The sequence below is a fragment of the Pyricularia pennisetigena genome, chromosome 2, assembly GCF_004337985.1.
Source record: "Pyricularia pennisetigena strain Br36 chromosome 2, whole genome shotgun sequence".
In the NCBI taxonomy this organism is placed as follows: domain Eukaryota; kingdom Fungi; phylum Ascomycota; class Sordariomycetes; order Magnaporthales; family Pyriculariaceae; genus Pyricularia; species Pyricularia pennisetigena.
In genome coordinates, this window is record NC_043741.1 from 1,790,711 (window position 1) to 1,802,262 (window position 11,552).

Genomic DNA, 11,552 nt, shown 5'->3' on the forward strand with positions numbered 1-11,552 from the left:
GCCAAAGTAGATCCACGGTGGCCCTCACACACGAAAGAGTTTTTTGACCTGATTCACTTGTGGGCTAACGGGTTTCTGAAACCCACTTTACTGGGCTGGCAAGGTTGGGTGAGAAGAATTAAGTCACGTGACGAACCAGAGTGATTCCGTTTGGTTTGCTCCTAACTTTTTGCTCTGCATGGCCCGCTGGCTTGCCTTGAAGCCTGCAAGGAATTGAGTGTCAGCTGCTCGGTGTGCAGCCAGCTATAATTACCACGTAACCACTAAAAAAGGCAGATTGATTACCATGCACACCGAGTACGGTTTTTGTGTGGATTATATGAAATATCGTCAAGTTGGAGTAGCAAGTGTTTTTTTTTTTGTGGAAAAAAAAAAAGAAAAAAAAAGGGAAATGTAATAGATTTGTGCAGCTTGTGATCAATAGAACAAATGGGTTCTTCAGATTGGCATATTTAATCACGGTTGGTTGTGTTAATGGGGGTCAGTACATGGTGGGATAACAGGTTATACAGAGCAATCTCGCCTAGGATGCACGGGCTTCGACTTGTCTTCAGTCCTCTACCATTAAATGGATTGAACGGGAACCCGCTTCTCCATGCCAATAACGCCACCGCGTCAGCCAGAGATGTTGCCATCAAACCGCCGAGAGATTAACTGGGCGATTGCTGATACTGTCTGTCTGAGACGAGGGCTCTAATAATGTGGCATTTTTTTGGTGGGTTGTACGACCGGCCAACCACCTAAACAAGACAGTGAAAGAAGACATCGGACCATACAGAGCATAACGAGAAATATTCTCCTATATCTTTAGCCGGTCCGATGCAGATTACGGAAAACTTACTACGGTAGTTGTTGTTACGGAAGAATCTTTCCGCAGGTGACCAAATAGCTAAGGTAGGAGGAGCTGAATGGGTAGTTTGGAGGGCGAGCTGGGACGAGACGAAGTCAAGATGGGGGGTAGCTAGGTGTGTACAGTATTTGTTGCACCGAAACAGAACATTACTTGTCTTCAATGGTACCGTACCTACAGTAGGATTATCCTGATTCCTACGTAGAAATTCGCTGTTAAGATGAACGAGCCAGGCTGAACCCAGGCGAAAAGAGTTAATTAGTTCAGTTCCTAAGTTTTCCCAACCTCGCAAAAGTGCAATAGTGCTCCTTGAGCTTGGTTGGCGCAACCCCGGTTTCGGGCTCCCCCCATGATCGCTTTGATGCATGAGGAACCTCCTCCTGTCCCACCTATCTAGCAAGGGAACACCCCTGACGCAGCCAATAGAAGCGCGAGAAGGTGGGTGCAATTTCCATTTACTCCAAAAAGCCTGCGCCCATTCTCCCCGGCCCGTCTGCAGCGGACAGTACATCACATTTTTGATTGTATTCGAAGTCCCCGCGACCCGAATTACCGTACGTGCCCCCTTACTTACCTTACCGTTGAGAGTGGACACCTTTGATTAGCATTTTGCACCTGAAAGTTGCAAAGCTCTCGAGTCTGTTCTGTTTACTCTTGATCTGGTCTGTTCTTGTCGGTTTTGCTTTGTTTCTGTCGCACCACGCACAGCCAGCCAGCGCAAGCAAGCCCAAAGCTATCTGGGTAGCCTGCCGGCCAGTCGTTCTCTCGCGTCCTGTCTTCCCAACTCGACCAGACCAACCACCATCAAGCCAATTGGCTGATTGATTGATTGATTGATTGATCGACTTGACTGCTCATCTTTTCTGAAAGTCAACCCAATCCTTATTCTACGTCAATCGCGCTCCGACCACCACCACTCAAGCGATTCCCTGGCAATTCAGCCTTCGGTTCTCAGATCAAAACCGCACAATTCGAAAAAAAAAAAAAAAAGACCAATCGGTCGGTCGATTCCATCGTCGTGTCATCGTCATTCCGGTCACCCTCCGCTCCTGTGCCAATTACGGTTTTACTTTTCTTTCTCTTGGTGTTGTGAAACCTTCGGGTCTCTTGCGAATTTTCCTTGTAAGTTTGCAATAAAATCCACTCAATTCACCAGACGACGTGCCCAGGTTGGCGTGTGTGGCAAAGTCAGTACTTTGTCGGACAAACACAACATTATTTCTGCCTATACCCGCCCGCACCCAGAGGTACAGAGACACGGGAGCAAAAGGGGGAGCAAAAAGAAAACAAAGGGCAAGGCATTACAGAACAGAGCATAAAAAGAAAAGAAAAAAGGGAGAAAGAATTGTCGCGGAACTGTACGCATGCTGCACCAAAAAAAGGAGGCTCAAGGGAGACCGACAGCACGAGCACCAATGCTCTGATGCCGCATCACCATCCATCAGCCAACAGAGCTCGTTCTTGCCACTGCCTGCGTCAGAAATCTCGACGGCATCGCTGACCAAAGTACTATGGACTCGTCACAGGATACTCAGCAGCGGCAAGAATACCAGAAGTCTACGTCACAGCAGCCTCGGGCCGATAAAAACAAAAGTAAAAGCAGTACAACCAGCGACAGCAGCCATCAGCTGCAAAGTCCAACCAAGAGTCGCAGCAGCTCTCAAGCGGACTCGTCGCGACATATTTCCTCCTCTGCAAAACCATCTACCTCTACCGACATGCCCCAATACACGTCAAGAGATATGGGGGACCCATCCCAGATCCGGAGAAACAAGCAGAGTATGGCCGATCTCAAGCTGCGCCGATTGACCGAACTCAACAGCCGACTCAAGGAGGATTTGGAAAGGGAACGAATTCCTGTCAGCCAAGCTGCCAAAAGGTATGAAGAATCAGCTTTAACGGGCGCGAACGAAGCAAGATCCCACGTGTCGAATCGATAGATGGAGCTCAGTTGGAGTTACATGCAAATTAAAATCGGCCATGTACTAACGTGCCATCAAACCTCAGCATAATTGCCTACTGCAACAGCACCAGGGACTACATGGTGCCCTCTGTCTGGGGAACAGTACCCAAGGGCGAGGATCCTTACGCTCCACAACAGAACGGCGGGTGCTGTCTAGTCATGTAAAGCGACAGATTAGACCCGGACGATACCGACACACGATCTCGTCGATTCAAGACTTGACATAACTACGCGATCTTCATGTCTCGAGGGTTGTGGTTCACGGCAAGCGTTGAAGCCATTATTTTGCACCATGGCAAGGATCGTTTTGCCGAATTCAGTGCCTTCCTGGGAATTTATTTTTCACAACTCAAATTCGACCACAGCTTTCCTTGCGGAACGGAGCCAGCTACTTCATGGCTGCTTTTACACGAGAGGGGGATGCGAGGAGGACCACAGGACGATTCGATGATAAGGGATACCCAGCATTCGTGCTTGTCTTGATAACTTGGAGTTGGCCGCCAACTAATATTTGGTTCATGGCTGCTTGAGATGTATGCCGCGGCAGAAGCGCACCAAGACAAACTCATCTTTGCGAAGCCATGATAACAGTACTTCTTCTCCTTTGTTATTGATGGCGTTTCTTTAAAAAGTTTTCTCGTCCGTCCGGCCTGCTTCCTGAGACTATTTGCAGTCGGGCTTGGCTGCGTTGATGTCAATCTTGTTTTCAACACTGTAATAAATGTCTTCGTTTTATTCTCTTTTTCATTTCCTCTTTTTCTTTTTTTTTTTTTTTTATCTTTTACTCTTGTTCTGTCATCATCATCACTATACCACTACTTATTATGATTGGGCTTCCTATTCGTCTATCGATGAATCTGGACTTATTTACTTGAGTATATTATAAATATTTATCACATTATTCGTATTCTCTACAGTAATTTGACCAGTGTATAGCAAACCCGCTGGCCCAGCAAGCGCCCACAAGGCTCTGGGTTGCAAAGCACGTCGCCAACAGCTTTGATAATAGTTACGACAACCTCGCGGAGAGGCCGGAAAGCAACGAGGAGGGGGAACCAAGCAGGGGTAGTAAGATTTGCATGCGTTCTTCTGGCGATCTGAACCCAAACTGGACAAGCCATCCAATGTATTTTGGTTCTTTCCTTCTTTGCGTCAAAAAGGTATCTTATTCCCGTCTATGTACACACTTTGTGTTGATTGTTAATATTTAGACTCATGCTCGGGCTTAACAATTTGTCTAGACTTAACATACCAACACTCTTCAATACCAAAAAAAGACCCCAGCTCAACTGTCTATAGCATCTATCATCCAAGTTGAGCATGCACGCGTCTGTAGGGCAAGCATGGGCAGTCAGTCATATTCCCGGTTTGATAACTTGGGATGTTTGCTATCTAGACGGCTCCAATACTCGAATCTAGGTGGGCTGGGAGAGAAGGGAGCCCGTTGACATAAATCATCTTTTCTTTTTGCTAAAGTGTGACATATGGGATAGTCCACCGCACTTATTTGGTACTGCGTATTCGTCCCCTATGCCGACCAATAGTTTTGACCGTCTTGGAACGCTTCTTTCGCCAAGCCTGTAGCTCGTCCGGTGACTATCTAATACAGATTATGATTTCTCTGTTGAAATATGAAAAAATAAAATAAAACAAAAACACTAAACCGTATTTGCGGCGGCATCCTCGCCAGGTTTTCGTCAAGAACCTCTGTACTTAGCTTTGCAAAAAGGGTCTGGTTCCCCTTTGACTTTTGACCCCACACATTCATTCTCTTTGGAGTTAGCCTTTTTTTTTTCTTTTTTTCTTTTTTTTCTCTCTCTCTCTCTGCCTCTCTTCATGATTCACCATACAACCTTGAGACCTGGAATACTTATTCGCCTTTTCCCATGGTTCCCTGATGCCAAACAAAATGGCAAAGACGGTTTTGGGCATCCTGATCCATCATCCTCGTCCAGCCAGCGGAGTCTGCTAACCTTGTTCAGTCGAACCAAATACTAAAATTTCCTCCAATCCCACTTGATTTTCACATTTATCCATCTAGGAATACCCATCTAGGACCATCCTAAACCCTGGTGATCATTTTATTTTATTTTACTTTAGATTCCGGAAGAGTAGGACTTTACGTTTGTACTTCACACTCTTTTTTTTGTTTCTTTTTCTTTTTCTTTTTGGGCATGGCGACACCGGAGACCAGCATTGTTACGCTTAGCTCCTCCAGCCCGAACCAGAGCACCGCCGACAACGCCATGGCGGCCGCCACTGAGACGCCCCCGCCGTTGCTGCTGCCCCGGATTACAATTAAGTTTTGCACACAGTGCAAGTGGATGCTTCGAGCCGCCTACGTAGGTACCCCCCGTCTGTTTGGTGTTGTTTGTTATCTTTCGGCCTTTTTGAGTTTTGTTTATGTCTTTTACCCTTTTTTTTTTCTCTCTGTTATTCTCCGTTATCTGGATCTTTGGGAATCGTTTCTACATGCCCTACCTGAAATAGCGCTCTCTTCCCCCAAAACTTCCCAACCACCTCCCCGAACCCTTGCACCTAGCGCCACGCCAACCATGTCTGTCAACACAAGCAGTACGCACAAGAGCTCCTGTCAACCTTCTCGACAGCGCTGGGGGAGGTAGCCCTGCAGCCCTCGACCGGAGGGACTTTCGTCGTCCAGATCCTGAGCGCCGGCGCCGGCGGCCTACCCCACACCCTCTGGGACCGCAAGGTCGACGGCGGCTTTCCCGAGACCAAGGAGCTGAAGCGGAGGGTGCGCGACGTGATCGAGCCGGGTCGGAACCTGGGCCACGTCGACCGGGACTACCCAAGACCCGACGGGGCTGCCGCGATTCCCAACACCACCACCGCCGCCGAGCATGTCTCGGCGCGAGCTTCTGGCGGGTCGGCCCAGGAACCTCTAGGCAAGCAGGATCCCGGTAGTGGTGCTGCTGGCAGCCGAGGCACCGATGAAGCCGAGGTGGGAAAAGAAAAGGGAACGTGTGATGATTGCAACTAAAGTATCAAGATATGGTCCATTATGGTCTCAGCTTGAGATTTGTTCTTGGCAACAACCGCTACAAACAAGCCTCGCGCACAGGGGTTTCTACGTGCATCAAATCATAGTTTAGGTGTAAATGTCTAGTGCCGTCGCAATGACGCACGATGAATACGAGGCAGTTAGAATTAAAGCCAAACTTTTTACGAGCTCGCGCTACTCTCCAATTATGAGCCATCACCAGAGAAATTCAAGGAACAACTTAAGGGATCCATTGATCTTGGCATATTCATCTGTTATGATGATCAAGGGTTGCAGCGGAAATCATAATCGTCGTCGTTGATCAAAGGGAGGATCGTTATCTATATTCCTGCTCACTGAAGATTGACCCAGGCGCATCCCGACCACCCGTACCCTCCAGACACCGCAGGAACCCTGTGTAAAATAAGAGGCGATTTCCCCCTTTTTGGAAACAAATTCAATCCATTCCGACATGTATATTGACTCCGTTTCATCCATCCGCCAGTTCAAAATGTAAGAGGATGCGACAGAAAAAGTAGCCCAGTACACTTTTCGTATAAGCACGACAGCAGTTGCATGGGCTGCGTAGCTCATTAGGGGGATATCGACTTTGTGAAAGTAGAGTCAGGCGTGATGCGCCAAGGAAAGCTGATCGGAACCGGCGACGTAATGCAGGGCCCTGTTGCGAGTCTCACAAAAAAAAAAAAACAAGAATGATGTTAAACAGACAAGTTCAGGAAAAGTTGATGACAGATGGCCAAGGTCCCACGGCTGGCCGTTGTGGAAGACGGAGAAATTGTATCTTCGAGGTGTGGGTGACCCCGTGTGAGAGTCGTCGAGCACCAAACTAGCGACCACGTCCGAACCTAGATGACGAGAGAGAAAATTCCATGTCAGTTTTCAGTTCGATGAGGACTTGTATGGGCTGTTTCTATATGAAGCAATGGAGCTTCTGCATCCAAGGCGTTGAACGTACTTTTGTTTCTTCTCCGCTGGTTTAAGAATCTAAAGAGTGGCAGACAGCAACTGGTTAGCAATGTCGGCAGACGTAAATAAAGGTGCCCGACTAGAGGGCACCGTTGAACGCTGGCAAAAGCATACCTGGAATGAGCACAGCAAACTCTCATCCACGGACATCATGGCACCCGCGTTGTCGAACTCGCCGCAGTAATTGGGTGCGCTGAACAGAGTTACCAGTTGTCGTTTCGAGAAAAACTCGTATCCGTCCTCGACGACTTGGTGGGCACGGCAGATCAAGTCCATGTCGTGCTTCTGAAGGAACCGCGAAACCACGTCAGGACCAAAGGTGAATGAAACACCACGGTCGTTCTCGCTCCAGCCAGTAATGTCCTTGTCAGGATCGGACCAAAGTAGGTCACAGAGCAGGCCGCAGTCGGGGATCTGTAGGCGAGTACAAAGTCAGTCATTGTAATGGATGGGACTACAGGATAAACCTTGCACCCAAAGGAAAGTGTCGATAACGTGTCTGAGAGGCAACTCACGTCCGTCGGGCGCATAACACGGCGAATCTGCTCCATGGAGTTCAAGTCCGGGCTCAAGCCGCCATGCATGGTGAAGATCTTCTCATCAATGATGGCAGCGATCGGGAGGCAGTTGAAGCAATCTGTAAAGGTCTTCCATAACTTGATGTTATACCGACGCTTGCACTCATCGTAAAAGCCGTAGATACGGTTGATGGAGGCACACTCGTGGTTGCCGCGCAGGATGAAGAAATTTTCCGGATACTTGATCTTGTACGCGAGCAAAAGGCAGATAGTCTCCAGGGACTGCTTGCCGCGGTCAACGTAGTCACCGAGGAAGAGGTAGTTGGCTTCCGGAGGGAAGCCGCCGTACTCAAAAAGTCTCAGCAAATCATAGTACTGTCCGTGTATATCGCCGCAAATCTGTCGTGTGGGATAATTATCAGTATCCGGCTTGTAGAAACACAAAGGGCTACGCGTTGATGCCAGGTGATGCAAGAAACAGGGCCGTCAGGGTTGGCTAGAGTCATGTTCTAAACATAGCCTGAGAACCTCGTTGCGATCTTCACATGGCAAAAGCGCACCAAGTACGAAAGTCGAGGAATTAAACGCACCTTGATAGGAGCTTCGAGTTCAAGCAAGATAGGCTGTGAGATAAAAATCTCCCGGGCCTTGGTGCACAGGTATCTGATCTCAGCTTCGAGAAGCTGGACTTGCTTTCCGGGGCGGCTGCCTCGGACCTCGAGCAGACGGTCGATAATCGAGTCGAGGTCGACGTCGTGTTGATCCGCCATTTCGATGTTCACGCCGACCACTGAGCTGGCGGGTGGTCGTAGGTTGGGCGAAATTCAAGTGCCGCTTTTACAGACGGCAGCCTCGGTCGGAGTGATCCGCACGAGTGTGTCAGTATCGGTACTTCTCTCTTCACCAAACACACCCTCTCTGTCAATCGGCCGGCCGCGAGCGATGGTCGAGACTGAAGTCCCTGGGGTGCGCTATGTTGTGAAAGGCAAAAAAAAGTTAGGATCCTAGCAACGATTGACTTTTTGTTTGGTGCAGTGGCGGCAGACTCCCTGCAGATCGGGGCAAAGACTGCTTGAGAAGCAGTCAAGCGGTCTGTATCAGGATCGGGCATTGAAAAAGATGATAGATAGCATAAAATCTGCCGCAGAAGGTAGCGGGGGGAGATAGGATGGAAAACCATGAACGTCGTTGTTGACGGTTCATTTGTTTTGGAGGGGATTTGTACGCACGCTCACGAAGGCCTCAAGATGCAGAACACCTCCAACGGGCTGCGACGGTAGAAGCTGCTGTTTTGTTGATGTCGCCGCAATAAAACCCGGGAGAATTGTTGTCACGTCTTAGAATGCAGAAAAATCGATTATGCGCGCTCGGCGGGAAAATCGCTTTCGGATTGCGTCGTCGGAAAAAAAAGCTGGAGCCGGCGAAGGCAACAGTGCTGAGTGGGGGAGTCTTTGCTACGTTGTGGTGCAGCGGCTGACGGCGGTGGGCTTCTGGAATTGAAGCTGACTTGGGTTGTTTGGGGCCCGGTGTTTATGGGACTTGTCGCGTCAAATTTTTTTTTTTTTTTTCCTTTGTACGGGGTCGGGCTATGGCGACAGGTGAAAAGCTCGATTGCAAAATTTCACGCCTCCGTCGTCTTTGAAGATAAGCGCGTCAAATACAGGGAGTGGTAATTCTCAAGGTCACTACAAGCGCCGGATGTTAAGGATGTGAGTTTTCTCGTTTTGATTTTTTTTTTTTTTTTTCTGGGGAGATGGGTTGGCACGAGAATTGCCGGGTCGCCAGGTGTCGTCGGTTTTTTTTTCTCTCGCGAGGGGTGGGACGCACGGGGTAGCTGAGTCGATGCTGCACTTTGACACAGCGTAAAATATTCCAAGTGCGGAGCTTGGAAGTTTTGACTCTGTGAGGACGAAAAATCGTGATTGATGTCGCCGTTGAGAGTATCGTCAGATTTGGTGATGTTGGTATGTGTCGGCAACAACAGGTTCTCGAAGCGACGGGGGGGAAAGCGAGAGGAAGCAAAAGAAAGGCCGGCTTAGGCAGTGGTGGTGTTTCGTATCTTGGTGGGAGGGAGGCATGGAACTCTCCAAAGTGGAACCGACCGCCCTCCAACCGGGGGGTACGCCAGCGCCATGATTGGCTTCGATTCTTGGCTTGAGCCCCTCCCATTGCCCCGGCGGGTTCTTCTTTAGGTGTGTATTCTGTGGTAATAACCTGTAGCATGGAACAAAACTGAGCTTCATGCTAGGTAAGACGTTGACTTTCGGCGTACACCGCCATCATACGGAACATGAATGCTTTTTTTTTTTTTTTTGTCTACTTGCACTTTTAAGTCTTATACTTTGTCCAGACTCCTACCTGATTGAAATGTCAGGTGAAAAAAATCTCACACTATCGGGTTGTCTGTTTCTTGAATCGGCAGACACACACATCAATGCGACACAGCATTAACCGAAGCCAGTCTAGCAGGAGTATTTCTCATCTGAGCCAACTTCTCTGTGATCGCGTGCCGCCTGCGAGCTCTTACCTGCCTCTTTGCTGCGTGACAATTAAAATCCACTCCATGTTGAGTCGTAGTCTCCCAATTTAACTGTTACCTTGCCTTGCCTTACCATGTACAGAATGAATCCCCTACTTCAATGTGTACCTTCGGTACCTACCTAACTACCTACCTACCTGAATCTGAATGTATATGACCTAACCCTTAAGCCCATGGCACTTATTCCTCGCTATCGGCCGATTCAGACACTTAAGTTAAGTACTTCATGCACCGCAAACTGGTCACTCGATTTGACTGCCTGCTTGCTTGCTGCTGGGTTACCTGTCTAGCTACGTAAACGGGTTTTCATTTCTCTCCGCTGCAAGTCAGGCTGTTGATCGGTTTAATGTACTCGGTAAGGTGCCTGCCTAGCCGCTAGCTTTTGTTGCAATGCCTCGCGTAAAAAGCCCCGGGCAATGCTAACCACCGCCAACCTAACCGTCGCTAAAGGAAAACATCCCCAACAACAATGAATCTTCATGATTGGCTGGTCCGTTCGGCAGATAGGCAACCATGTATCATCTATCTGATGTTTACCGATATCAGCTCTCTACTGAATACGGGTCAGACCAGACAGCCCGCAGCCCTGGGCCGCCGACGGCCAGCCCATGAGGAGAGAAAAATTGGGTGTGTAGCTGGAACGGGAAGTTCGGAGGGGCCAAGACAGAGAAATTTGTCGATAAAAATACCTACCTGCCGGCTGGGTATGTATGGACGGATGGCATCAGATGGCCCCCATCAGTCGTCCCATCTCCTCATTCGTCTCTCTTGTATTGTCCCCCCTTACTAATTTACGAGGAGACACTAAGCAAGTACGTACTAAGTTACCCTACTAGCCAAGCAGATCGACTGCTTAGGTACGGCAACTAGCACTTGCTTACCCGTCAAGACCGATAGGCATTGGCTGCGACCAAAGGTGCCGTTGAGTGCATTGGCCTTGTCACCGCTCCGCTGGGCAAACAAGGAAAACATTTCACCCTAATGCATATCGTAGTAGGCCTTTGAGTTGATTTTGCTGCCTTGATCTACCAGGGCCCTGACGTCTTTCCCGCCTCACTTTGATGTGATGTAATCATTGTTGTTTTGCACTGTACGGTAGGTAGTTGGATGAGGAGTGGTCAAGTTACCCAAAGTCACTGAGGGAAGGTAGGCCAAGGTAATAAAGAATGAATATTAATTGACATGGATTATTGCAGTATAACTACATGGTCATGGGAGTGATCTGTAGCCTCACTCAATCTTTGACAGATGATCGCTGTACCTGTACGTGGTTTGGTGACAGCCCGCTTGACGTTGGTGGTATAACGAAGAATCCTCGAGGATAGGTGATAACATCATCCACTGGAGTATTGGTCCCCACCCCCTCACTTACTGTACTTGGCAACTGCTGCTTTCCGCTTTCTCTGTACTGTACGCACCAGGGGGAGGAGGGGCCCTGCTACGTAGTGTTACGCAGCGATAAAAATACAGTTCTTCTTTTCCTCGCTTCCAAGCCGCGGATCCAGCGAAATACCACTTTTTGGAGCAAATATCCATCCATCCCCCCATTTGGGACTGGGCGACACGGTCGTTCCCCAAGCGGCTCTGGACCACCGCCTGCCCCCTCTCTTGCTCCTTGGGGGGAAACAAAAAACAAAGACAAAAAGCTGGATGATGCTTCATTAACGCGGGCAAAGGATACAAGTCCCCTTGTT

The 11,552-nt window shown here is 48.9% G+C and overlaps 3 protein-coding genes across 3 annotated transcripts; 2 read left to right on the top strand and 1 right to left on the bottom strand.

Annotated features, from left to right (window-relative positions):
- Positions 1–2,361: 2,361 nt before the first annotated feature.
- Positions 2,362–2,978, top strand: PpBr36_00476 (uncharacterized protein; the record flags this gene model as incomplete). Its single annotated transcript, XM_029887669.1, has 2 exons — positions 2,362–2,729; positions 2,858–2,978. The coding sequence occupies 2 exons, from the start codon at positions 2,362–2,364 to the stop codon at positions 2,976–2,978; spliced, it is 489 nt and encodes a 162-aa protein (XP_029752538.1).
- A 2,009-nt stretch (positions 2,979–4,987) lies between these two features.
- Positions 4,988–5,814, top strand: PpBr36_00477 (uncharacterized protein; the record flags this gene model as incomplete). The annotated part of the gene is made up of 2 exons (XM_029887670.1): positions 4,988–5,155; positions 5,356–5,814. The coding sequence occupies 2 exons, from the start codon at positions 4,988–4,990 to the stop codon at positions 5,812–5,814; spliced, it is 627 nt and encodes a 208-aa protein (XP_029752537.1).
- A 719-nt stretch (positions 5,815–6,533) lies between these two features.
- On the bottom strand, positions 6,534–8,089 carry PpBr36_00478 (uncharacterized protein; the record flags this gene model as incomplete). Its single annotated transcript, XM_029887671.1, has 4 exons — positions 6,534–6,680; positions 6,916–7,215; positions 7,317–7,718; positions 7,910–8,089. The coding sequence occupies 4 exons, from the start codon at positions 8,087–8,089 to the stop codon at positions 6,534–6,536; spliced, it is 1,029 nt and encodes a 342-aa protein (XP_029752532.1).
- Between the last annotated feature and the right edge of the window lie 3,463 nt (positions 8,090–11,552).